Raw genomic sequence first — 27,571 nt, forward strand, 5'->3', positions numbered from 1 at the left:
ACTTGTTTGTGGGAGTTTTTTAATTGGAAATAATAGATTTTACAGGTTCCACTCATACTACCTCCATATAGGAAAAAATGGATGAATCCAGGGTTTATTATACACAGTCTTGACAATTTACTGAGCAGAAATAGTACAAAGCAGCTTCGATGTTCAACACTGTATTCTTAAACTGATTCTACAATACCATTTCAAAAGACATTACAAATTTTAAGAAATTATTGCATAAACTCTTTTGTCCAGTAAGGTCAAATGCAGAAGCTGGCATCACACTTCCCAATAGACAGGACCCCCTCATGAGACTGTTCTTGGGCCAAAATACTTCTTTTTCATAGGACACAACTTCCCAGCCTTCTGCTCACTGATGCCACAGGTAACACTGTGAAACCAATCGTTCCGATCAACGCCATTATAGAAAATAGACTTCTGTAGGTCCCCTAAAATAGTTTGCCATTATTGCTTTTGTTTACAAATTGTTCAATAACCACCATTCCTTACTGTTGCACAGAACACAGGCATGGCACACATAGTATAAACATCGTATCTGCACCTTAACATGACCGTTTTATTTGAACACCTCGCTTTCCGTATCGATTTTCCCCAACTCTGGTGGGGAAAGAAAGAAAGTAAAGGTATAAAAAACTATCTAGACAGTTTTAGTGCCATGCATCAGAGCGATAAATCTGAGGCTGACGAATTTAATGTGCAAAAAAAAATATTAAAAGTGCTTGTGGAAGTTCTTAATCCATGTTACGATTGTCTTGTTATTACGCAGATTACACAGACGCTCTCGCACTTGTTTCCCCACGGTCAGGCGATAAGTCACACCGCTGGAGCCAGGACGACCCCGGTGTCGGCCAACTGTCTGTCGCTTCAGGGCCCTGCAGCTCCTGCGACGCCACAGCTGTAGAACAAGGCGCCACCTTCCGCAGAACGGTCGTGCTCTTTGAAGCGATCTGGGGCGCGGGGAGCCCAGACTTGCGAAATACTTGTCTCTGCCCGTTTCTGGAGGAGTCACAGGGCCGGGCTCCTGCAGGCTCCCTCCTCGTCCGCTTCCACTGAGCCGCCCTGTATCTGCTCCCGCTGAAGGGCTGGAGTCCGCCCCCGCTCCCCGGGAGAGGGGGGGCGCAGGCGGCTAGACGGGGTCGCTGCCCTGCCGGAAGTACACCTCCTCCCAGGCCACGGCGCGGCACACGCAGAAGAAGTCCCGCAGGTTGCGCGGGACGCCCCGGTCGAAGGGGTTCTCGTCGGCGCCGCAGTGCTTGAGGTAGGAGATGCGGTGGCGGGACATGAACTCCCAGGTGGTGGTGTTGAGGGACACCAGGTAGAGGTGGGAGCCCAGCAGGAGGGCCACCACCAGCACGAACACCGCCGCCACCAGGAAGGCCGCCAGGAGGAAGCCGTTCTGCCGCAGCCACGTCTTCCAGGTGGGGGCGTAGCTGAAGCCAGACCTTCCCGGGACACAAGAGGAGTCGGGGGGGACATTAACAAAAGTGACTTGTGCACCAGCAGGAAGCACTCGCACACACGGCTGACACTGTTTTCACACAGTTCGAGTTGAACCCGGACCGGCGAGGCCCGTCTCAGTACAGCATACGTGTAAGTTACTTTTTTTTTTTAATTTTAAATGGAAACTTCCTGAAAAGGCCTTTGATCTCCCACATGTGCGCTAGCGTGGAGGGCTCAAAAGGGGGAAAGGCGACATTGCAATGATTATCAGCGCCCACACGGAGCTTTTACACGTGGGAAGGGACCCTCTTCTGCACCTCCTGGGCGACTGCGGCCCAGCTGATCAGGAAATCCCAGGACGAGAAGCTGCTTCACCAACACGAATCTGCGGTGGGAGTTTGTGCCAGGAGGAGCTCTTTAATGACCGAGTAGTAAGCACTTTCTTTAACGTCTCCTCCACAGGAAGACACCTCCTACAGCACAGTGTCCGCTGTGGTCACCATACTGGGCCCGCCGGAGTGGAGCTGCTGGTACAGTGGGCCAAGCGCCTCCTACTGGTCCCACCACCACCTGGTCTCCTATTCCTGCCTTCACTTCGGAGATCTGTTGAGACCCGGCTACAGCGTGGCAGTGGTGCTGTGGCGATAGATCAGAGGGTTTACAGGCAGTTTCTGAAACTGGATCGCCTCTGTTCCCCTGAACACACGTGACCCCAGCAAGGGGATCACCACCGCCAGCAAATCACCTTCATCATCCTGGTCTAACCGCTTGCTCCTGCTGAGGGTGGCGGCGCGAACACACTGAGCAGGGTAAGACCAGACCCCCCTCCACCAGCCACAGGCTCCAGCTCCTCCCGGGCCAGCTGAGAGAGAGACTCCCTCCAGCGGGTCCTGGGCCTGTCCTGGGGTCTCTTCCCAGCGGGCCATGCCTGGTACACCTCCAGCGGGGGGGCATCCCCTCCACATGCCCGAGCCGCTTCAATGGTCACTCCGCCAGCAGCCCTGCGGAGAGACCTCCTTTCCGCCTCTCGTACCCGCGACCTCATCCTTGCGGTCGCTGCCCAGAGGGGAGGGCAGAGCAGTAAACCGCGCGATGGGAGAAGAGCCGCCCCCCCCCCGGTGGACTCACCAGGCGAGGTTGACGCCCCAGAGCAGCGCCAGCAGCTGCACCAGCAGGTAGAGGACGAACCAGCGGTGGTTCCTCTCCCCGACGCAGTTCTCGATCCAGGGGCAGTGGTGGTCGTAGCGCCGCACGCAGCGCTTGCAGGTCTGGCAGTGCTTCGCCCTCATGGGCTGCTGCTCGGGACAGAGAGCAGAGCAGCGTGACCGCAGGGCTTCACGCTGACCCGGCCTGGCCCCCCGGCAACTGATTCCCCCACTGCCTGCTCCCACAAGCCAGGGGGCCTGTGTGCCCGGGACGTACCGGAGACAATCTAATCTAACTTCGAAACAAGAGGACACACGGATTAGGACTGTTAAACAGAACAACGGACTCGGCAGGTTCACGCAGAAGGAAGAAACGACAGACACGCCGTCCTCTCTGGCCCCTCGCCGCACTGCTGTTCAGTGTGAATAGCGAAGATCCCGCGCTCCTCGGGCAGGCAGACCGCAGGGATGCAGAGGGGGGTCGGGCCTCAGGCTCTCACTCCGTACCTGCAGCAGGCAGAACCCGCAGCGGCGCTGGCGCGGGGCCTTGGACACCGGGGGGATCATCTCCTGCTGCTCCTCCGCGACGCCCAGGGTGAACTGGCAAAACAGCAGCCCCACACAGGCAGGGTTAGTGACCCCACTGAGCACCGGGCAAGGCCCTGAACCCCAGCTGCTGCAGGGGTGCTGTATGAATGGCCGACCCTGCGCTCTGACCCCCAGCTTCTCTCCCTGTCTGTGTGTCTCACGGAGAGCAAGCTGGGGTGTGCGAAAAGACAGATTCCTAATACTCATAACAGGAAATTGCATATGGTCCTACATATACGATGTATCTGAGCAAACAAAAGTCAAGGATAGCCGTCACCTTTTGGAAGGGTCAACAAGGACACGAAGAGGAGAAAACGGCCGAGCTCGCCTTACCGTGGCGTCGCTGTCGGACAGCACGAAGCCGGGGTCCATGAGGGACACGGCGAAGTACAGCAGCACGGAGGCCAGCACCAGCAGCACGAACAGCACGGGCTGCAGCTGCTCGCCGTTCTCCTCCTGTCGCCGCAGATCTGCGGGGCCACACGGACACGCGTGAGAGCGCTGTCGGGTCTCCACACGGACACACGGACACGCGTGAGAGCGCTGTCAGGTCTCCCCACGGACACACGGACACGCGTGAGAGCGCTGTCGGGTCTCCACACGGACACACGTGTGGCTGGCTGAGGAATCCTGCTTGAACACTACGGCCGAGTTCTAGTCATCAGTTTCACAGACTATTTCAATCTAAAAGTTCAGGGTCTCGCGTGTTTCTGCTCTATGATGTGCAAGGAAAAGAAACGAATCTACTGTTCTCCCAGATGCAATCATCACAGCCTTGGACTGCACCGGCACAGTGTTTTGCTGTAGTGGACCTTTCAACTAAATATTTTTTTTAAACTTTCTCTGTCAATAATGACACAGTATATGAAATAAAAGGCTCTTCACGAGACTGTTCTGTGGCGTTCGGTACGGTGCCGTTTGCAGTTTTGCTTCCCGTTTACCTTTTTTGTTTTTGTTTCGCACAATACCCGTGAATAAACAATTTGAAAAGCATACAAATTCAGCCCGTCTCCGCCGGTACAACAGAGTCAGCAGGAGCCTGAAGGCGCCCTGCCACTGACCTGTGTCGTGCAGGAAGAGGATGAGGGTCGTCAGCCAGGTCAGGATAACGTGCGCGGTTCTTACGAGGAACCCGGAACCGAACACGTTCTTGAACATCCTGGCGCGCTTCCAGGCCGGCCGGCTTCCTCCGGCTCTTCCCAGCCCGGAATAACCCGATCACCTGTTCCCGGGCTACATCGAGAGGCCGCCCGTTCAGTCACAGCACAGCGGTCGATCTGTAACTCGAGCTCGTCCGAAACCGAAGGGGGACTCTCGCGTTGTGCTGTCTGGACCGCCCGGGAAGCGTCGATGGTTTCATTGACTTCCTCTCCTCAGAAGGAGCCGAGATAGGAGGACGGCTGTTCTAGCGCAGCTTGTGGACGTGACCGCTGTAGTTAGAACCGCTCCCTTGATGCGCCTGCTCTCCTGGTTACCTCAAGTTACGAAAACGAAACAAATGCCACAGGGCACTGAGGGCCGAGCGGCTGTGCGGCGCGCTTCATAACTTTACATTATATTCACTTTACAACTTGAAACTTAACTGGTCCGCCTTGTTCTTTCTTCATGTTTCAGTTCCCTGTTCGCTCTTTTCCATCGCTACTCCGCCTTAAAAACAAACAAACGCGGACCGAGCGCTGTAATTGGCCTGTAGCCCCCACGTGACCGGTACTAAAATGACTGACTGTACGGAAGCCGAAGTGGGGAAAAATCATTTTCGTCAAAAGCCAGACAATCTCTCCACACAGACGCACGCAATGACTCCTCAGCACAAATGTTAAATACATTTTATTAATGCCTCGTTTTGTAAACATGATTCACAGTGTTCTTGACTGGTTGTTCAGGTCACTAATAAATGAAGTATCGATGCACTGTCTGACGCTTTTACCCAAAGCATATCCATTTACACAACTGGGTATTTTACTGAAGCAAACCGAGTAAAATCTACAACAGCGGTGTCCCACGCTGCTTTCAAACTCGGAACACTGTAGTTCTAACTCCAGAGCCCTGTTAACTACTTTACACTTAGATACATATTTATATCTTATACCTGGTACAGAAATGATCAACTCCAATTTGCAACACAGATTAACAATTACATTTTAAGAAACTAAAAAGTTTACCAGCAAACTACAAAAAGACAGTATTTTTTGTAATATTCCACAATGTTAGACATTCCTTCCCCACTAAAATCCCTTTTGAAACCTGTACAATGTCTGGCTGCTAAAAATGTATTTAAAAATAATATTCACAATGTGAATGAAAATAAGCAGGGAAAAGGCCAAAGACAATCATGGTTTTATAAATACTATATCTATAGGTCTATAGCATTTGTGTAATTGTATATTTAGAAGACAGGCATCCAATCCAGACAACCCTAAGTATTTTATTGCTTAATAATACACCCTGGTTATTCCTGCTTTCACAATTAATTGGTGCTTGATGCTTTTCAGGTGTAAACATTTCCAGATAACGGAATGCAATATTTGTTACTTTTTCTCTGAAAAGACAAGACTTTTTGAAAATACAGTACACTGCATTTTCACAAAAACACTGCATTTCGAAAGTACAGTACACTGGAATGTTTTGGTAATTAAAACAGACTTCAAGCATCACAGTTAAAGCTTTAATATAGCGCCTTTGCCATAGAGGAAGCCGGACTCCCAAGAAATGCTGTTTTGTATTTCAGGAATTGTTTGTGTTCCTTTCGCAAGCTGTTACGAAATCACAATTGTTTTCTAGTTGAAGGCACGTTTGATCCCTTGATAATTTGTACTCATCTGCACTAAAACAACACAAGTTACACTATAAACGACTATTTTCCTTAAAACACAGGTTGGCTATTGAGCTCCGAGTTCCTCTGCCACCTTCTCCTCCAGAACGAGGGGAGACTTCAGCTCCTTGCCTTTCAGTATCGCCTCGAGGCCCTGCAGCGACAGGAAGAAACACTCGGTGAACACGCTGGAGACAGTTCACTCACCTTGGCTGGGTCCGGGACCCACTCATAGGACAAAAAAAAACATAAGAGGGTAACAGAGTGGAAACATCCAAACTCAGAGGACAATCTGAAGTGGGTGAGAGGCCCAGCACTGGAACTGCAAGCCCTGACTAACATTAGTGTATTTCTTATGGCCGACTGGTTTAAAATGGCTCAAGCAGGGAACTGCGTCAGCGTGTGCAGGCCGCAAAGGCACAAGTCCAGGTTTATTCCTGCTGACAAGGGAAGAAAAGAAACAATGTTTCGGCTGTGGATCCGCCGGCTCCTACACCCGAACACAGTCCGGAAAGTTGTGTTTCTTTTCAGCTTTTTAAAATTAACCCGGCAATCATAATATGACTCTCCAAAATAATGGGAGACTCCATTGGCTACAGAATGTCCAGCACTGGATTCATCTCTGTTCATTTCAGCAGGTTTAACCTTGTGCACAAATCTGAATGTGTATCTGTATGCTGCAATCCCTGAGTCTCACTGATACCAATTCTCAGACAGGGCTGGCAGTGCTTGTACAGCACATATCAGACCCGGGAGACCTCTCAGAACAGGGCGCTGCTTCAGAGAGATCCGGTCTGGTCAATGGGATGCGATTAGCCCAACTTCTGACATGTCCCATAATCCGTAAGAACTGTAAAGTAATAGCAGTACAGGCTTTTTCTCCTTAAAAAGACTTATTTCTCACCTCTCCGAAATAGGAGACCAGAGGAGAAACCTCACAGGTGGCGGGGGGGTCTTCTGTGTCTGCCAGTCTGCAGAGAACGGAATTAAAAGATAAACTGTAAAATAGAAACTGTAACTGGGGATGCACAAATGAAAATGGGACAAAATAAATCCCAGAACTCCAGTTGCAGTTTTTTTTAACTTTTATGTTCTGATGCCAAGGATGCTAGAATGGATTTCAACACCATATCTTGCCGTTTTGTTGTAAAATGAAATTCTTTACATTTGTATAAGAAACAAGAACATAAGCACAGAAGAAAGGTTACAAATGAGAGGTCCTCATTTGACCCACCGAGCCTTCCTAGAATGTAATTGATCCAAGTGTCTCTTCCAGACATTTCTTTAAAGAAGCCAAGGTATCGGGTTCGATGACAACTTTCATGACTTCCATGTCCTGGCTAAATTCCACTCTAAAGCTGCAGACTGTCCTCCTTCAAGTTCCCCTTTAATTCCATTAGTGCAGCAATTTCTCACTTCTACACCTGATTTGCTGTGCAGTGTGGCTGCTGTCTCATAATGCCCACGCCACGAGGGGGCTGCTCTTCAGCACAGGAGGAAGTGGCTCCCCTCCAAATTGTAAAGAGCTCTGGGATTCTCTGGGATGAAAACTGCTATATAAATCCAGTTAAAAATAAGTCTGAATCAGCTCAGTCATGACTGAAGCTGCTCTCATTAGCTGTCACTCACCAGGGTGTGGGCGGTAACTTCCGGTCAGAGCTGTCACTCACCGGGGCATGGGCGGTAACTTCCTGTCCTGGCCGTCGACAAAGCTGGCCCCAGCGGCTAAGGCCCAGCGGTAATGCTGGGAGAGCAGTGCCCGGCGAGCAGTGGCAGGCGTGTCTTTGGTGGCTGTGTCGGCGTTCTTCAGCGGGGAGAACTCCTCCTCTCTCCGTACCTCAAAGGCCACAAAATCCCTGCAGGGATGGAAAATCGTGGGGTCGTCTTCAGACCGAACTCCTCCGCCTGGCCTCCTATATTCCACTCGCACGTATTCAAATCAACACCAACTCTGTATTGATGCACTCGAACCGCAGTCAAACTTCGTAAACGAAACCGCGAGAAGGCATCAACAAGGAAGTGAACGTGCCCGTGTTAGAATACAACACCAGTGTGTTCAGAAAGCAGAAACCGTGGCTCATGCTTCAGTTCAGAGTGGAAAGTGATGGATAAGGCTTTTCCTAACCACACGATCCACTCTACCTCTCAGTTGTCTCACCTGGAAAACTGGAAGACGTCAAACACAAACTTCTCCATCTTGATGCCGTTTGGTTTCTCGGGCTTCACCCAGTTCCCCTCCTCGTCCACGCAGGGCACTTTCTTCAGGGCCACGTGCTGCTTCAGCTTGCTCTCACACTTCCTGCGTGAAGAGAGAGCGTGAGGACGCACTCACATCCTCCTATCGTTATTGAGGGCCACTCTACCAAAAGGGTTGGCCAGCATCGACCCTCAGCCCACTCCAGTCTTCATCCGTCCTCGGTGCAACACAGGGTCGCAGGGGGCTGGAGTTGACTGTATCCCAGCAGGCAACAGGCCCCAGGAGGGACGCCAGTCCATCACAGGGCAAACACTGACACACACACTCACACCAGGGCCAATTCATCTACCGGCATGTCTTTGGACTGTGGGAGGAAACCGGAGCACCTGGAGTAAATCCATACAAAACACGAGGAGAAGGTACAAGCTCCACACAGCCAGCAGCCCAGGTCCAGAACTCACCCCAGGACCCCGGCGCTGCGAGGCAGCAATGCTGACCCCTGACCACCCTGCTGCCCTCACTCTTCCTTCCCGTCTCAAGGCGAAACTCTGCACTTGTCAAACAACCTGACATTACAGCCACAGCCGCCGCGCGTCACTGGGGAAAACGAGGATCCCAGCATCAACGTCTCCGAAACGCCCTTCGGAGCGGTTGGGCGTTTGGCACACCGCCAGCCGCAGTTCCCTCTGTGTATCTCAGGGGGGCGCCGCTGTGCAGAGTAGAGTGTAGAGACCCCAGCTGCGCGCACTGCTGGACTTACTCGGAGACCGCCCTGAGGAAGTCGAGGGTGAAGAAGTGGTTGCAGATGTTCCCGGCGCTGTAGACCAGCGTGCCGTCGGAGTGCCGCTTCTCGGCCGTCTCTGGGCTGAGCTCGCTGTACTCCACCACCTGGTAGACTCCGCCCACGCGGCACACCACACCCACCGGCTCGGCCGGGTGGGCCTTCTGCACCACCTGGGGGCACAGACACCCACAGACTGTTACAGGCCCTCCGCCAGCTCTCATGGGCACTACAGGCCCAGCCCCGGCATCACAGAGACGGCCAAAACGTTATCTTCTTCTTAAAACCGCAAGGCTATTTTGAGACTTTGGGATTAGAACGAATCAGCACCGAGGAAGGCACTTCAATCTGCAATGAAAGTTAAATGTACAGAGTGACATGTAAAACCTCCAATTTACACCACAAAATAGAGGAGATGTCCAGGTGTGCACAGAGCCATATTCTGCGATTTAGAACAAGGCAACAAAACTTCTGGCGAGATGAAGCAGCCTGGCACACTGTAAATAATCAGGCGTGTGAAAACAGCTCTTTCAATCCAAGAGAAATATTGCTCTTGATTTTGAGACGGTTTTGCTGACAAATACTACTTGTTAACTCCGCATGCAGACCACAGTGGGACACTTATGCAGAGAAATATCTGCTGCACAGCCTGCGCTTGTTTACTCGAGTACAGAAAATTCACTAAAAAAAATCAGAGTACATCATTCACTACTGAGACTAGTGAGCAGGAAGGGCCACATCACGTCGCAATTGGTGGGAACTCTCGCTCGGGCCACAGGGAGACCAGGGGTTTGTGGGTACTTTCACAAAGTTCACGATTTTGTGCTTACTTCAAAACTGGTCAATTTTTGTCAAATTTGTAATCTGTTGCAATGCCATCCATGAATTTATTTTGTTACCGAGATTTAATAATCGATCTGAGAAACTGGGACTGCAGCTCCCCTTTACGAGATAAGCAATATTACTGCAATGCAGCAGGTACATCTAAATTTACGTACTGATATAAATGCAGCATAATTTGAAAGTTATAGATTCCAAGCATGGTTTATCCTAATCAGGGTTCACACGTGTCTGATCCATTCCAGGAGAAACATTGAGAATTTCTGGATAAACGGCTATCCAGGAGGTGGCTGCTGTTTTGCAAACTTCTGCCTCTGAAAGATAAACATACTTCATCGCTGTGCAAACCATTTTCACAGAACACGCCTCCTGCAGTATGCAAGCAAACAGAAGAGAGCTGAGCAGGCTGAGTCTTTACCTTGGCTCCACAGTCCGCCCCCTTCTTGACACAGAAGCCAATGAAAACCGGATCAGCCATTTTCACCAGGATGTTGTCCACACAGTACACATGAAGGTACTGGACGCCCTTCTTCTCCATGTCCTCCAGGATCTTATTATCCAGCAGTGCCTGGTACAGACCGCCATTGCCATCTGCACACCAGAGCCCAGACAAGCACGGTTCACCACGGATCACCCCAGGCACAGCAGTCAGAGCACACTGCCACGTGACAGAACGGACTCAGATCACGTGTCGCACTACAGCACAGCAGTTTCACTTTGTACGGTGCTGGACACCCCACACAAAGCAGGCTGTGCGGACAACTGGTCTGTCCACATACTGCAGAGGTCTGCTTAACAAAGGCTGTTCTGTAGCTACCATTTCCAGGAAACTGACAAGGTGGTGGGTCAGTGGTCAGCATTGGGGCCTCACAGGTTGTAGACCTGGGGTGCTGTCTGTGTGGAGTTTGTATGTTCTCCCTGTTATTTACTTGGGTTTCCTCCCACTGTCCATAGACATACTGGTAGATGACCTGGCTTCTAACACAACTGGCCCTGGTGTGTTTGTGTGTGTCTGCCCTGCAATGTAATGGCATCCCATCCAGGGTGTACCCTGCCCTGCGCCTGTTGCTTTTCAGGACAGAGTCCACCTCTCCTGTACTGGATGAAGCAGTTAGAAAACAGATGGATGATAAGATGACATATAGTCCTGTTATAGCCTTTAGCTAGATGTGATCACAGCAATGTAGGAAACAGTGTGTGGATTTCTGCTCACCTGGTGCCATCGCTATCTTGCCTTTATTTTCCAGGATGACTTTTCCATCAAAGGACACCGCTGGGATCATCCTTTGTTCAAACATGACGACATTGGACCGGGCCAAGTTGAAATAGTTGTTTTCCTTAAAGAAATTCTCCGTAGGCTCTAGGGTAAACTCACTGGTCATTATATACCTGGAATGGAAGTGAAACGTGCACTGGTTAGGCAGGAATAAGATTTGCACTAAGATGAATGTGCATTTAAACACAGGTATGTTTAAAACATGAATAATACTGGTGACTCAAAAGACAGAAACTACTAAATCAGGATTTTCAGCCTAGATCTTAGTCACAGAAAACCACAGTCACGTTGTTGGTACAAAATACAGAACTTAAAAGGATCACACGATCTCTAAGATGAGTTTTTGGGGGGGGGTTTAAATCTTATAATTTTTCTTAACTTACCAAAGGCCGTCAATCGACAACTATACGGATGTAGACTTCAAAAATTATAACATCGGGAAACAGTCTCGAGCTCTGCTACTAAACACAGCCAGCAGAACAATCAAAATCCTACCATCCATCCATTCATTCATTTTCCAACCTCTAAATCCCGTTCAGGGTCATGGGGAGCTGGAGCCCATCCCAGCGAGCCGCGGGGCAAGGCGGGGTCACCCTGGGCAGAAACACGCTCATTCACACCGGGGCCAGGCTTCCCAGAAGCCGCCAAACCTACCAGCATGTCTTTGGACTGGGGGCAAACTGGAGCTCTAGAGGAAACCCATGTAAACATGGGGAGAACATACAAACTCCACACAGACAGCACCCCGGGTCCTGGGGTCAATTCTCCACCCCAGAGCTGTGTGGCAGCAATGTTAAACACTGCGCCCCAACCCCACCCCAAACTCCTACCTTCCAACTCAAAACTTCAGTGGGACAAACAGCTAAACACAGAAGAGAGACTTTTTGTGTCGCTTTGATCCCATTTCCTGGGGGGAAAACACGTTGATAACTTCTTGCCTTTCCCCCCCCCCCAAACGACGAAACCACGCCATCCCAGGAAAACTGCGCCTGAAATTCGGCGTCCCCGAGCGCAGGAGCTGTTGCCGTCCCCGTCCTCACCAGGGTATGGTGCACTTCGAGCCGTGTTTCTCCGACGCCAGCCGTTCCAGCTTCCGGATTCGCTCGGCCTGAATCTGGTACAGGGTCCTGCCACTCGGGAGCCCCACCCTGTACATCCCCTTGGGGTACGACACGCCCAGGCGAGTGCCCTGGCCCCCAGCCAGCAGCAGCACGGCCACCCGGCTGCGAGAAATCTGCAGGAACCCTGGACAGGAGGGGGACAGGGCAAGAGACGTCACCTTCACCTCGGCGAGACCAGGCGCGGCGCTGTGAACCCTTGAACTGCAGGCTTTAGATTTTCACAGCTCTACAGTACATAGCACAAAAAAACAAAACATAGTGAAACATTTTGAACAAACTCTCCCTCTCCCCCTCCCCACACCCACACCCACACCCACACGGAAAGGACGCAATGTAGTCGGGGACACAAAGGGGCGATTTCTTCTCTCCTGGGGCTCTGGGACACCGAGGTCACGCCGTGAGGAGTCAAGCAACACCGAGGATCTCCAGGCCTTCGGGGGGGAAATGCACAGAGCCTAACCGCCACTGAATTTAAATGTTGACATATTTTTTGTTTACTATAAAAGTTTGGGTTCCAATAATCTAATTTGACGGGTATTCTTCCACGAGTTTTTAAATGGTCTTAGAAAGATGGTGCTCTCCCAAAACCCAGGCAGCATTCCTGATCGGTCCGGCCGCTCTCACGTATTTAGAAATTATCCGGTCAGGATAATCCATTTAATATAAAAAAAATACTAGTTGTTTTTTTGACAACGTTTTCAAACACTTTTATGTCTCGACGGCTTTCTCCGCATTGAGGCGCGATGGACTGTTCAACGGAGCTGAAAAGTCTATAAGAAAACAAACTTAAGTACATTTGTATTTATTACATTCATAATATTTGAAACGACATCGTATAATTGTTTAAATTCTGTTACGTCTGCGAATTGCATGGCGTGCATTCTGCGTAAAAATCAATATGAAGCAGAGTATATTTACACTGGATTATTTTTTATTCGCTTATGATACATGATCTCTGATGGGAGAGCAGCAAAGCCGACAATACCACAGCTCTTGCTACAAGATAGCGCGTCGGGTTGAAGTCTCTTCAGAGCACCAGCTTCACATGACTTCCAGGACCGGGTCTTTATCGAGCACTGTAGCATCCCTCATACCTGTAAGTCTATTCCATGAAAGATAATGTAGTTTGGATACAGCTTTCACTTTAATTCCACTATTTATTCGCCACAAGCGTTATACCCCGCCTTGCTCCCGTAAATTAAAAAGAAAGGTGCTGGACGCAGAGTTGGATGCAAACGTGATGTAGCGCGAAAAACTCCTACCTTCGTCTTCCCATGCCTTCAGGGTGTCCGGGTCGCTTCTCCCGACGCCGCCTATGAATTCGGGCGGGACCGGCTCCAGGCGCCGGTCCAGACGGTCGTGGGCGCTGGGCTCCCGGCGGGCCGCCTCCGCCGCGGCTCGGCAGTGGCCGCGCAGCTGCGCCGGGTCGAACTGAGCCAGCTCGCCCAGAAAGCGGCGTCGCTCCCCGGGGGAGAGCTCAGGCCAGAACCGGAGGAGGTGCGACTGCCCGGCAGCCTCCAGGCGCGCCCTCGCTTCTTCCACCGATATCATGGTGCGGAGGCACTCATGCAGAGATACAGCGGGCCGAGTTAACTGTATCCTTCTTGCGTGACTCCTAGGAGCTTGGTTACACAAGACCAGCGGTTCAAGTGCACCCGGAGAAGAGGGGGAAAAAAACCAAACACGTTTCCTGTTACTAAATGTCTCTGGCAGTCGGCGGAGCAGCTTGCTTCGCTGCAAGTTGTAGTGAAACCCGTGACTGTCTGCAGTCCTGGAGCAGTCTTGTGACGGCGTCTCCAGAGCCGGTCAGGAGGCAGACGGAGGGAGGGCGACCCGGGTGCTGGAGTTTTCCTTCTCATACTAGTTCCATTCTTGCGTTAGTAATTCGAGATGTTTTACTTCTGGAATTACACACATTGTTTTCTACGTGGGAAAAATCCCTCGTAGACAAAAACAAAACTTCCCCCCTTCTGGAGTCTTTCAAAGAAAGATGCGATAGCTTGGGATTAATGCCAGCAGCGTGACCGTGCCTGTGGCTGGATTGTAACTTCTTTAACGCGGACACGGCCGTTCACAATGATTTCACTTAGTTTTGTTTAAAAATATTATTAAAACCCCGTTGTGAGAGAGAGAGAATAAATATGGATCATGTAAATACTTGTCCAGTTCTGAAAACAGGTTTTTCTAAAACTGAGAAATGAAGTCCAACCCAAAACTAGGATAGGCGAGATCGTCACTTAAGCATACTGTATACTTTACAGTTCTTCTGGCTAATTGAAAGGTACATCATTCTGAAACAGCATCTACAATTACAGCAGAACCGTGTTACGCATCAGGTTGCAATTCTGGGGATAATCTAGATGAAATGTAGAATGACTTAAATGGTTAATAAATTAACAACAGACACACCTGTAGGATATCAGTAATGCTCTGTTAATATTCTATTGTAGTGACAGTACTACTATCTGAAGAGTTACAGGAACATTTTATAGACATATTATTCAGATCCAACAAGGACAAACATGAATATCTATTTTTGAATAGCAAAATAATTACACTCCCAAGAAAGCAGTTTAAACATTTTAATCCTTAAATGGAATATATACATCCCCCCCTTGCTGGTTTTACTTTAATGAAGCCTGGACTGTACATATTCTGTCATTCACCCAGTGTTTATCCAACGTCATTTTATAGAGCACATCATCATTAAAAGAACATGAGAACAGCGCCAGAGAATCCATTTCTTGATCAAGCCCATTAGGTACTGAATTGATTCAAGTATCCCATTCGCCCATTTCTTGAAAGGCTGGCTAGCTTGTTCCACACTCCCACAACCCTTTGCGTAAAGAAGCCTCTCCTGTTCTCCCTTTTAAATGCATTTCCGTTTAGTTTCCGCTGCGGCCCTCTGGCTCGTGTTCTGCTGTTCATTCTGAGGAAGGAGCCAGGGTGCTGAAGTCCTTGTATCACGTCTCCTCATAGTCTTCTCTGTTCAAGACTAAACAGGTTCAGTTCCTTCAGCCTGTCGGTGTGGGACCTTCCTACAAACTCTAGAGCGATATCTTTTCTGTAGCATGGTGAACAAAACTGCCCATGATAATCGAACTGACGCTCACTGTCCTTCATTATAAACACCATCTGTATATGTTACATGAGAAATTTAAATTCCAATTTGGGAGTTTAAAAATAGAAGTTTAAAGATAATAAACCATAGATAGAGGACACAACATGAAACACTTTAATGTTCTGGCATCTACAATGCGCTCATAAATGTTTACAGAGATTCTAAGCAGGTTAGGTGTCTGATCTAATGTGACGCAAGTGCTTGAACACAGCAGATTGACACTCCATTGTACCAGGCTGTTAGGCCACACTGGACTAGTGCACACTACTTAAGATGGACCTGTAATTTTATTTACATCAAGAAATAAGTTAAATGTTTTAAATCTGTCATTTCCAAGACACTGCCTACAATTTAAATATTGCAGAAGCGAGAGTTATTAATATGCAGTCAGTCCTTCAGCTCAAACCAGTTTTCAATGCCCCTCTGTTAGTTTAAAGGCACGATCATAATCACCTTCAGTTCTCTTCATTCATTATTTTCCTCAATTTTCACGTAAGCTCTGACAAAATGTAAGCAAATAAGGCGAACTGGGTAGTGTTCTGAATTTCTGTTGTATAAAAGAAAATGCCCTGCCCGTGCATGTCACAAACTAATATTTCAGGTAGACGGGCCATTTCCAGTGGACAAGCAGTGTGGGGGTAACTGCACTGTGTCACACATTGGCAATGACTGGTAGTGCTGTAGACAATGAAGGCAAGGAAGCGAGGAGTGTACAGGTGCACATGAAGTGTGTGTGGGGTATTTAAAGAGGGCCAAGACTTATCGATGCTCCAGAGCCAAGGACGCCCCGCTGCAGCAGCGAGTGGGAGGGAGACCAACTCGAATCGACCGTGCTGTAGGCCAGCATCTCTGAACATGTGCGTGAGCGCTTGGGCACATTGTGCTGAGTGGATGCCAGCAATGGGCACAAACCTCGCGAACTTGACCCCCTTAAAGGAATTACCCAGCACCTCTTCAGTGTTCGCACACAGACACCCCTGGGGAGACAGGTTCCCCCAGGCTTTGCTGGAAACATGCATGATGGGATATCGAGTACAACGGTGAAAACTGTACAGAAGACTCTAATTTCCCATCTCTCACGCACTGTGCTTTCCTCCTACTAACAATACTGACTGAAACTCAAGAACTGCAATAAGGTGTCTAAACGCCTCTTAAACCCATACAGTGTTCTAAATGGCAAAAAATCTGGATACCACGTCGCAGACATAATCTAAAAGGGCCGGGTAAAACATTTATCCATTGATGTCTTTGAAACTGTTTTGATTACGCAAATGGCCTCTGCCGGAGAGTTTTCCTGTATGTATTCCGTGTCGGCAGTCCGAGCCAGTCTCTCCAGTACTTCGATTCCCCAAGCCCGAGCACGCCCCCTCTCTCCCAGCGGCTCCTACATGCTGGTGGTTTTGTGTCCGATGTATATGGGGCTGCCCTTCTCACAGTAGGGGTTCCGGTAGGTGTCGGGCACGGACCCTCTGAGGCACCGGCGGACGGCGAAGATCAGGACGTCGACGAAGAGCTCGAAGAACTCGGCCAGCGTGCAGACAGAGAAGCCCACCCACAGCCCGACCAGGCCTCCCATGTTGGAGATCAGGTCGATCTCCTTCATGCCCAAACAGGGCGAAGGAAGCAGAGCAGCGTGTCAGCACCGGGAACTCAAACACACACACACATCCGCAGGAGGCTGGAAATAACCCCCGACTCCCCACAGCAACAGTGAAATACACAGGTAATAAAACTGAGGTAAAAACAATTACTGCATAGGTTTAAATTTAATGAGTATCAATGCTGCTGTTCGTGTTTCGCATGCTTTAGCCAGTTTTATACAGCGTAATTTACGACACAGGAAATAAAGAGCTCGCATTTTGTATCATAAGAACTTCAGGAGTACAGTTTTCATGGACTGAGTTGATCGCAAATGTTAAAAAAAGTCAAAAGGTCCAGGAAGCATGTATTTCTTATCCTATAACGGTGTTGGGGCAGATACATCATTCATGATTTTATTGATATTCAGAAAATAACAAACCCCCTTGTATTTTTCTGATACACTGGGGGTCTGCTGTCCTCTTAAAAAAACATAGCCCATCCCCTACTTTCAAAAGGTGCTATGATGGTGTTTCATCAAGTATGCACGGCTAAAATATAAATGGATAAATATGATTTAGAAGGCCGTGATGCGGATTTGTGCTGACCGCGGTGTGGCTGATGCACTGCAGCCGATGAGCAGAGTACTTACAGTAATGGAGGGCTCCTCCACTATCCTCTCATAGTTCAGCTGCTGGTAGTAGACAACGACTTTGACTAAATTATCTCTGCAGGCAAAGACAGAGAAGAGGCCTCAATGTTCAACACACTGAAGCTGGGTGTAGAGAAAATGGTGAGCCTGGACGGTTTTAAGAAGCGGCTCCTGACTAAAGGCACTTGTTCACTCCGTCAAGTTCATGTTCTTTTATGCTGAACTTTAGTTCCCATGTTTGTGTGAAGTTACAATCGGGTGGTGTGACGCTGGAGCACTTGGCACTACTGCCTCACAGCTCCTGGGTCTCAGTCCAACCAGGGGTGCCTTCTGTGTGGAGTCTGCATGTTCGCCCCTGCGTTTGTGTGGGCCTGTGCCGAGTGCTCTGATGCCCTACCTCCTCTTAATGCCCTGCTGCCTGGGTTCACTGGGGTATCTGAATTGCCCTGGTGCCCGACCCAGGGTGTAGTTCCAGGGATGAGTTTGTGATAACAGATGCATTTAAAATGATATTTTCAAAAAATCTGGAAACTAACTTTAGCATTTTATTTAGGAGGCAAAAGACTCTAATGCAACACAGGATGTGCTGTGGATGGCTCTTTACAATGAACAAGTCCCAGTGCAGCGAAACCAGTCGTCCACTGGGGGGGGGATACAGACCGTATAAGCTGGGGGTTGTCGGCTATAGTTCCCAGCTGGCCTCCCATTTCTCTCAGGTCACTGGAGAACTTCTCCTGGAATAACAAGGAGAGAAGGTTCAAAAGGACAGTGATTTCTTGTCTCCACACCCAATCCAAAGACATGTTGGCAGGTTAATTACCAAGAACGCTGTTGCCGGCCACTGTGATCCTGAGACTGTGAGCTGGTATATCTCTTCTCTGAAACAAAGCAAATGCACAGATTAACGGTCTGCAAGCAACTGGTCTGGCCGTAGAGCTGTACAAAATTGCCTCGCCCATATTCAGGACATGACAGAAAATAAAACAACAACACTCTATTGCACAAAACACTGCACATTATGCATCCACGTAAGTGATAAAAATATTTATAATTACATGTGTAAATGTGTGAGGTCATTGGTGTTTACTGTGATAATTGTTTACTGGAGTTTGTTTAATTACTGGCAACACCAATAAAGTACTCTGAATTATAGGGTTAATTATACCACCCTGAATTACAGGGTGGTATGCAGCACCAAACTTTTACTATTTTCTACTAGTAGTTGTTAAATTGATTCGAACTAATCTAGCAAGTAACAGCAAAGGCACGGAAGAGAAAATGGACTTAAAATTTCCCAGACTTTAATATTTTGCGAGAAGAAAAAAATAGAGCAAATTCTGCACTGAAGTAAAAAAAACTTTAAAAGTCATTTTGTTTCAAATTCACTGTCAGGTCTGTTGAAGCTCATGGTGGTGTTGAGGAGAAAGCTGTCCAGGCTGCGTGTGTTCTGTATAAAGTTTTAGTTTTGCCAGGCAGTTATTTTTCAGATGGAAGGTGAAACTGGCTGTCTTTTTGACAGGAAACTGGTTCTCCAGAGCAAACAACCCGATCCCTCATTCAGTTAAAACAAGCACAGGGAAGGCAAACAGAAATTCGTCTGTCTCAGCAGTTTGAGAAATAGGTTAACGTCATAGACTACTGGCACAGAAGGTGCCATTTTCCAAAATAGATTTCCAGATGTGTGAAACTTCACAGCCTTCAATAAGCTCAGAGGGGTTCAGTGACTCCCTGCTTTACGTGTTAATCGGGAAGATGGATGCTTTATCACAGAGAGGTTAGTGTTAACCTTCCAAAAGCAGAACGTCACTAAATTTCAGGGCTTGGGAAGATGTGGAATATTCTGTATGTCTGGCTATATAACTACTTTCATTCTGAAACCAGTTTGTAGAGAATCTGAAAAGGGGTGCCGGACTGCAGAGCAGTGATTCTTAACCTTTCCCAACAACTGCACCCCTTTCATTCTCGCAACCCTGATCAATGAATTTGTGTTTTTGACGATTAAAGTTTTTGAAAAAACCCTGGTATGCCTTGCACCCCCAGAAGGGACATCTCGTACCCCCAGGGTGTGTGCTGTTAACCCAAGGTTAGAGAATCAAGACACTTCCAGTCATTTTCTGGGGGGGAAACTCAAAGATGGCAGATAACAAGGGAATGGGCTGCAAATGTATTCAAGTGGCAGTTGACTGAATCAGCGTTCTCTAATTGCCTGTTTCTCAAACCAACTGAAATATTCCATACAGCAGCTCAACAGGTCTTGCATTTTATGTGCTGATTTAAAAACATTTCCTTTATTTCTGAGAATCTGAAGAGCTATCAGAAGTCTATTAGTGTGAGAGACGGGGTGCTGGTTCAGTCAGTTTGACTTTCTAGCTATGTGAAAGGTATTATTGCAGACTGACGTCTTCACGGGTCGCAAGGGAGTCCACATGTACTGTACCACTCCCTACAGGAAGCTGAGAGAGAGAGAGTCAGGAAACCAAGAGTGTGTTCATTGTCAGATTAACAGAACTGTGCCAGGAAGAGAAACACAAGACAGAGGGAATAGTCGCTTATTCTGGTATAGTTTAGTTTCATATCAGTTTGGTTCCCCTCCCTTCCACCTTTCAAAATCTTGTCAAAACGTCTTTACGAAAACATAAAAATCCTTAGGTGGGTTCTGGAACATTGCACCTGTCTGTCATTGGAGGAGGAAAAAACTGAACTGAATCCTCTAGCAATGTAGCTGAAGCAACCAGATGATGCATGTCTAGAGACAGTCTGTGTCTGAAAGGCCTGAGTAATGTCAATATCTTTATAAACCCCATTGCCTCTCACATATGAAATAAGAAATTGCCGATCGTTCATCTTTGAAACAATCCACTTACTTGCACTGTAGAGGGCAGTTACAAGGCAGCATGTCATGAGCAAACTTGTATTCATACAGTTCCAAACATTCACCTACAGTAATGTGAAAAGAGAAAATACACAGGTCAGCAACATATCAAGACCTGCAGCACCCAGGGGCTGGGCTAACAGAGCAATCTGTTTCCAGTGAAACTGGGAAAACAAATGGGGGGGAAAACCAGTGCTGGAAAGTGTTCTGGAGCATTTTCTAACCCCAGTCGTGGACGAACTCTCTCTTCTGGTTTCTGCTCAGGCTGAGTTCTTAATCACCAGCTAATTGATCTTGTTTTTTTATTTTAATCTGGGCCATATCTGAAGATTTTAGCAGCTCTTAAAAGTTTGTAATTGGTATCAGCACTGTAGCAATTTATGAGGTCAGAACTGCCATCAGTCAGGTGTACTGCCTGACATGTAACCACTGGGCTTGACCAGGTGGGCATGTGTGGTACAGTGCCTGTCCGTCATCAATTGATCAACTGGTAAGAAATGATTAGTTGCAGCAGCTCTTGCCCCGTGCTTGCGCTGATGCTTACTGATTCCTGCAGCACTCAGATTGCATTTGGGGTAGTGGGACCCTGGAGGCACAGCAAACTCCCAGTGACTGCACCCACAGTTCTCCATGATGGTCTGCTGGGCACACGTCCGCTTACAGGACTGGCAAAGACACGAGGAGAAACAAAGCAGAGAGACGAGGTGTGTGTAGAAGCAAGACACAGCTTCGAAGTGGAGTTTAACGTTATACTCAGATACCTGCTGGAGCCAGAGTTGTTTCTCTTTAAAAGGGGAGCTGCAAGGCTATTTGTATATAGAGCATTTCAAACTGCAATAAAAAGTAAAATGTACACGATATCTTGTAAAACCTCCAATTTACATCACAAAATAGACTAAATCTCCAGCTGTGCGCAGTGCCATGTTCTGCAACTCAGAACGAGGCAACAAAACTTCTGGTCGCGTGAAGCAGCTCCATTACACTGTAAACCAGCAGGCTTGTGTATCCATCTCTCTCAATGCGATAGAAATATTGCTTTCGACTTCGAGACTGTTTTGCCAGTAAACGGAACTTACTTGTTACCTCTGCACGCAGATCACATTGCAACATTTCTGCTGTGAAATGTCTGCTGCACAACCTGTACTTATTCGCTCGTACGTCGTTACAGGGACTAGTGAGCAGGAAGGGCCGCATCACGTCGCGATTCAATTCACGTCTCGACAACATGGCGACTATTCCAGTACTTTCACAATTTGGGGCTTCATTCAAAATGTGTCAAATTCTTCTAGGATATCAATTAATGTATTTGATCATTCTGACTTTCAATCTTAGCTCAAACCAACAGTGAACAGCAGGCTGTTGGACGTGGTTCTGACATCAAAGGACTTTTCCCCAAACACTGGGGAAAAAAGGCCCCGTTACCTCTCTGGTATATCTTGATCCATACAAGTCGTGGTAGTAATTTCGGAATCCCTCCCCATCTGTGCAGTGGCTTCCGAATGGGGACTTCAGCCTCTGAATCTCGACCTGGCGACAGGGCCCGGACAAACGCCGTTCACCACTTCGTTAATGAACAGTTAACAACTTTAAAAAAACAATTATGCAATCCCCAAACATACAACCTCCTTGTATTTTACATTTACATTAAATGCAATGTTTTTTACCGTAATTTAGGAGTAGAAACACAAGATTTGTGTTCCGACCTATCTTCTCCAGCTATTCTGTGCTCCAGTCACTGAGTTGCATTCGCTACTAACCAGCAAATTCACCATCATTTAACTTAATGCTTTACTCTGCATTTTTTCCCTTTAATTTGATACCTTAATGCCAGCTCTGCATGGCCTTGACCCATTAACATCCTCCTAACTTTACAAAGCTGGATTTTCTGCAGTTCTGGTAACAAGCACCACAACAGACCAGACCTGATGCTGAAAGGGACTTATATTGTGCTCTTTCTTCCACAGAGCTGAGAAATTCAAAACCTGCGGCAAATATGCAGCATCAAAGCTCACATTTCTGTGTTTAAACTAAAGTTCAGATGAGAATTTGGATCAGATCAGATTTGGATCTAGAACATGGCTTTAAAATCCCGATCCCTGCATATCCCTGTTGATTTACATCCCAGTCAAGCAGCGATTGATTTTGCAATGGATTTCTGCACCCAGGACAGGCCTCACACACAATCACCTGTACGTGTGTCACCTACAAACACACTGGTTCAAACTGATCTTTCCCTGTAGCTTAACTCTTTATCAGCTCATTCACAGGTGAGAACAACACCATCAGCTACTCCCATGATACCCTTTCTGAGTGTCATGCTGTCGCTGCAGATGAGGTCTGCACAGGCAAAGCCCAGACACCCCCGTGGACAGCACGCGCCCCACGGGCAGAGACCCCCCCCCACGGGCAGAGACCCCCCCCCACGGGCAGAGACACCCCCCCACGGGCAGCGCCTCTCCAGCACAGCCACGCAGGAGCCCTGCTGCTGAACATCCACGTCCCCGTTCTCCTTCAGCTGGGCCTCACCTTCATCATGCCGATGTCCGTCTCCGTGCCGGGAGGGATGTTCACGCCCTCGTCCTCGGGGAAGGGCGTGGCCGAGTGGTCGTGGATCAGCAGCCGGATCCCTGCGGAGTGGGTGATGTCCTTCACGTACTCCGTCTGCTGGATGAACAGCTCCATGTGCAGGCCTGGAAGGGGCAGCCATCTTTACCGCCCCTACACTCGTTTGCCAAGACTGAACTCGTCCTACTGCCCAAGAGTTTTACACACTAGGGGTTTTACGTGTGAAATTAAAATGACTTGATGATTAACTATAATGGTAAAACCAAAGGATGTTGTTCCTAAAGAAGCACACAAAGACTCTTCTACATTCAGGTCACGTACTGCAGGTAAAGGTTTTTGGATGGCAGGGTGGTGCATTGGTGAGCGTTGCCGACTGCAGCGCTGGTACCCAGCTCTATAAATGGGTGCTAATGTAATTGTTTATGATCAAAGCATAAGCTAAATAAGTCAGCTACTTGTTTCACTGTTGTTCCGGAAGGGGGCTCCTCTGTTTGAAACTAAAGTGATTCTGTTCCTTGATTGTCCTTCTGTGGCATTAAATCTGCTGTTGCACATCACAGTGGTACTTCATCCAATATCTGTGACTTACAACCTGCAAAAACTAGGAGCTACAGTACTGTCGTCTCTGTTGCTAGTGTTTGTCTTCCTTGTCTGATACAACAATACAACTTTGCCATAAAACAAATTTCCCCAGGTGGATATTAAAGCTTGAATTGAATTATCTAGGTCTAGTAGTAAAGCATTAGGACCTACAGCATGCTGATTTTATACAGCAGGCTGTAAGTGTGTCCCTGCGGTCTCTTTGTGCTTTAAAAGGTGTAAATCCAGTGTCACAACCAAACCTGAAGACCCTACAGTGCAAGATTGCCCTCCTCACAGATCTTCACAGTTATGGGGCTCCACTGGAAGTCTGCTCCAAAAGCAATTCCTTGCAACGAAAATGTTCCCCAGATTGTGAAACAAGGAATTAGTGTTTTTTCTGCAGGAGCACCATGTTGAACAGGAGAAAGGACACAAACCACCTGAACAAGCGCTTCTTTTTCACAGAGATACTGCAGCACGTACCATGCATGAAGCCGGCCTTGGTGGTGTTGAGCACTTCGCTGCTGATGGGGTTCCCTCGGATGTCTGTGGACTTCTGCGAGTTGAAGGTGTAACAGTTGCCAAACTTGTAGTTGATGAATCCAGAAAAGAAGCTGGAAGAAAGGAGGACTGAGATGGCGATATGATGGGATGGTGATGCCACATATCAGCTTCCTAAATGAGCTCTGAGAGCAACTACTACTGCAACCTTACTAATCATGTCACAGAGATCACTTCATAGCAGATAGATTATGAATGGATTATATACAGTATACTGTATTACTTTTTAATAGAGTGACAGAGCAGGGAAAGTGATTTAAAAATATTTTCCTTAGCTGCTTGTATTCTGACATCCTGGACATATATTCTGTCTTTCTGTATATTATAACATTAAACATATAAAACAGTAAAATGCGTATATAAGAGATGAACAGAATGAGACTCTCCCTCCGGCCGTTACCTGGTGTTGCATGCCTGCCCATGGTAGTTGCAGTAAATGAGCATATCTTCCAGCTGGTGTCCCATTTCAATCTTCTCCTCGTCCGACAGCTCGTTAAACTCGGAGGCAAACTTGTTGAAGGAGCGGGCGTAGTTGGTGGTTTCCTGGGACGAGTCCCAGAACCCAGTGCCGTTCAGCGAGCTGCTCCTGTTCCTCCGATGAGACTGCTCCAGCCCCGAGTCCTGTTGAATGGCAGGGCGTTACACAGAGGGAGCACCTCCACCTGCCAGCAGCCATGTGGCCCTGCAGCTCCCAGCTGGCAGCCTGCTGTAGCCCAGCAGTGAGAGCCTGGCCAGTACCTGGAGGGGAGACTCCTGCGAGAGCTGAGGCTGCTGCTGGAAGAGGTGTTAGAGGGGCCAGCAGGGGGCGCTCAAGCTTCGGCCTATGTGGGTCCTAATGCCGCAGTATAGTGACAGGGACAATATACTGAAAAAAAAGGTGCAGTGCTTCGGATAAGAAGTTAAACTGACCCTGACTCTCTGCGGTCATTAAAACTCCCAGGGCATTTCAAAACATCAAACTACACTGCTTAAACGTGTAGAACAGTCCTTAAGATTATACAACGAACTAAAAAGACACCGTGTTCAAAGTGTTCAAAAAGAGTAACAAGGAGGTTGATGTCTTGCGTAGACAAGAGCACTCATAACGAATGCGTTTGCACTTCAGACGTGAAAGGAAAGAGGGAGACATGATCTTTTCAGGCTTTTCTATGAATTTTCTGGGATGTGAATCCTTTAGGCAACGTTACGAGTGGGACAAGTTGGCGTTTGTTTTTACTCTCTGGAGCAAAAATGTGGCGGTTAATTCTAGTCTGCTCATGCAGTTTCGTTGAACTCCCCTCGCCCTGAATCTACCCGGGGAGTTTTAAATAGTTATTGCCAGACGTTAAGGCCAGTAATACACACCCACTTGTATTAACATTTAAACATAATTTGTTTTCGTTTGGTAACGGACCTGTTGCAGGTTTCTGGAACAGGAGACGCCTTCGAAGAGTTCTCTCCGAAATTCATTTCTCCCTCGAACTAAGACTTCGGATTAAGCAAAACGTGTTTCGCGTGTGTTCGTGGGGCCAGGATAGATTACTGTTAATTCTGTGTCGAGTACGAGAATAATCCTCATTTAATTGGACCCAAGAGCCTCCCGTCCACACGAGGGGGGCCACACCTTGGTTAAGGGGCCCGACAGCACCTGCCTGTAGTGGCACTCCTTGAGTAAGAGGTCGCGTCGAGGCGAAGGGAGACGTTACACCAACACAGCAAAAAAAAACAAAAAACGAAAACGTACAGACCACAGGTAAAGCCTTTCTGTTCGAGTGAGCACCCGCAAATTTCGATCCGTTGCGGAGGAAGAGCGCTCCCCGCGCCCCGGGAACATGCGGCACAGGCCTGCGGGGCCCCTCGGTCCGGCTTACCTGCAGGGAGCTGCTCATGGAGAAGCTCTTCTTCAGTGAGGAGTACCGGACGCTGTTCAGGTTACAGATGGTGATGGCGGGGAACCTCAGCTCGGTGCCGGAGACCAGCGTGATCTTTTCGTGCGAGGGGTAGCTGTAAAAACTGAGGACCATCTCGGTGCACTGCCACAGGGCGCAGCACAGCGCAAAGCCCACGAACACAGCCCACAGCGCCCTGCGGAACCAGTGTCGCGCTCGGAAAATGTTGGGGATCCCGTGAGCCGAGGTGTACTGAATGATGTCTCTGCACAGCCGCCGCATCGTGGCCACCTCCGATGGCCTTTTGAGCATCATCGTCCTTGACATATAGGCACTCAGGAGGGACGGGAGCACAAGAAAACAGAAGCCGAGTAAGCAAGAATTATTCAGACCTTGCCTGCCAGAGCTGGGAAACTTTATGAAAGACCCCGCTCTATTACGGCTGATGATGAGTATCAGGATGAAATCCCAACATTCATCAATCGTTCTTCACTAGACTTGGAAATATTATTATCCTTCTTTCGATGTCTCAGATCTTCAGCCCTTCTCTTCTTTGCCGACTGTCTTTTAAAGAATGTAAAACACTAGGAAGAATCGATAAATAAAAAATGACCGACAACTGACCGCGTCGATGTTATTTCTCCCAAACCGACGGAAAGGCGATATCGACAGCGAGAGTGCAGGCGGAGGACTGCTCGTCCTCAGAGCCCGTCTGCAGGAGAGGAGATACAGGGCAGGAGGGCGGCAGGTTTAGCCCGCTCGCCGCAGGTGATTTATACTCCGGTAAGCAGGCCGCTCGGGACCCAGACTCCAACAATTAGCACGGTCCGCAGGTGGTGCTGCCCAGTAATCCATTACTGATCCGGGCGGCGGTCACCACGCAGCAACGACCATAAATTAATAACGAGCTCATGGTTGCCCTTCCCTCCCCACAAAGCCACACAAGTCAGCGTTGGCGAACTAAAACAAATCTAACCCGAAACCGTTTCGACGAAAGAGTGTTTCTCACTTTTTAGTTTGTCGGTGCGGCTAACGATGGCAAATGGCGGTTGTGATTAATTTGGGCTGTCTGATCGAGAAGCCCTTTTCGCCAAAGACCTCTCCATAAAGCGTCTGTAAGCTTCCTTTCCCAATTAGCATTCTGACAACAGTCCCCTGGGTGACCGGCTGAGGCTACTGAGAACCAGATTATTGGCGACATAGGCTGTGTCACATTACACTCGGCTTTTCAATGTGTAACAGGTCACTTAAATGAGGTAAGAAGATGGAGTGTGGTTTCTTGACAATATTGATGGTTAACGACAATGAAACTTTTTTAAGCACCGTAAAAAACAGGTTTTATCACCCTGTTCGCTTGTCTGAGAATTGAGAGACAGTGTATGGATGTTACAAGCCTTAAGAATTTCCACTAGAGCTTACTGCTGTTATCAGCGCCAAGTAAAACTAATACAGCTGAGATTTGAAGACACCCTTTTTATGCATAGTATAAAAACTGCCAGACTCCAGTTTTACTTCACTCAGGGAGGCAGAAAAATCTAATAAAAAAGTTGAGATCAGCACAAT

General features: G+C 48.3%; 3 protein-coding genes and 1 long non-coding RNA gene across 5 annotated transcripts; 1 reads left to right on the forward strand and 3 right to left on the reverse strand.

The window, feature by feature from the left end:
- Window positions 1-2: 2 nt before the first annotated feature.
- On the reverse strand, window positions 3-4,854 carry LOC148644150 (palmitoyltransferase ZDHHC12-B-like). Its single transcript, XM_088615390.1, has 5 exons — window positions 4,244-4,854; window positions 3,516-3,652; window positions 3,102-3,194; window positions 2,578-2,744; window positions 3-1,451 (listed from the first exon to the last, which is right to left on the reverse strand). Exons 1-5 carry the CDS (start codon window positions 4,338-4,340, stop codon window positions 1,136-1,138), a joined length of 810 nt encoding a protein of 269 aa, XP_088471516.1. The 5' UTR covers window positions 4,341-4,854; the 3' UTR covers window positions 3-1,135.
- A 140-nt stretch (window positions 4,855-4,994) lies between these two features.
- Window positions 4,995-13,978, reverse strand: uap1l1 (UDP-N-acetylglucosamine pyrophosphorylase 1 like 1). Its single transcript, XM_088615385.1, has 9 exons — window positions 13,472-13,978; window positions 12,129-12,333; window positions 11,026-11,201; window positions 10,231-10,403; window positions 8,952-9,145; window positions 8,153-8,293; window positions 7,665-7,850; window positions 6,899-6,965; window positions 4,995-6,148 (listed from the first exon to the last, which is right to left on the reverse strand). Exons 1-9 carry the CDS (start codon window positions 13,758-13,760, stop codon window positions 6,062-6,064), a joined length of 1,518 nt encoding a protein of 505 aa, XP_088471511.1. The 5' UTR covers window positions 13,761-13,978; the 3' UTR covers window positions 4,995-6,061.
- Window positions 13,979-14,777: 799 nt separating this feature from the next.
- Window positions 14,778-27,495, reverse strand: LOC148644152 (epithelial sodium channel subunit gamma-like). 2 transcript variants are annotated; one of them, XM_088615384.1, is made up of 11 exons: window positions 25,991-27,495; window positions 24,541-24,761; window positions 24,063-24,193; window positions 22,959-23,122; window positions 21,855-21,959; window positions 20,977-21,097; window positions 20,425-20,497; window positions 18,381-18,438; window positions 18,221-18,294; window positions 17,561-17,636; window positions 14,778-15,194 (listed from the first exon to the last, which is right to left on the reverse strand). In XM_088615384.1, the coding sequence occupies exons 1-11, from the start codon at window positions 26,333-26,335 to the stop codon at window positions 15,183-15,185; spliced, it is 1,380 nt and encodes a 459-aa protein (XP_088471510.1). In that variant the 5' UTR covers window positions 26,336-27,495; the 3' UTR covers window positions 14,778-15,182. The 2 variants fall into 2 exon arrangements, with proteins under 2 accessions (XP_088471510.1, XP_088471509.1); XM_088615383.1 differs by lacking the exon at window positions 14,778-15,194 and adding an exon at window positions 16,632-16,927.
- On the forward strand, window positions 16,913-23,554 carry LOC148644153 (uncharacterized). Its single transcript, XR_015928960.1, has 2 exons — window positions 16,913-17,053; window positions 22,763-23,554. It is a non-coding gene; the product is annotated as an uncharacterized LOC148644153 (long non-coding RNA).
- Window positions 27,496-27,571: the final 76 nt, after the last annotated feature.

This window comes from Lepisosteus platostomus, chromosome 21 (assembly GCF_059453375.1).
Source record: "Lepisosteus platostomus isolate fLepPlt1 chromosome 21, fLepPlt1.hap1, whole genome shotgun sequence".
NCBI classification, from domain to species: Eukaryota; Metazoa; Chordata; class Actinopteri; order Semionotiformes; family Lepisosteidae; genus Lepisosteus; species Lepisosteus platostomus.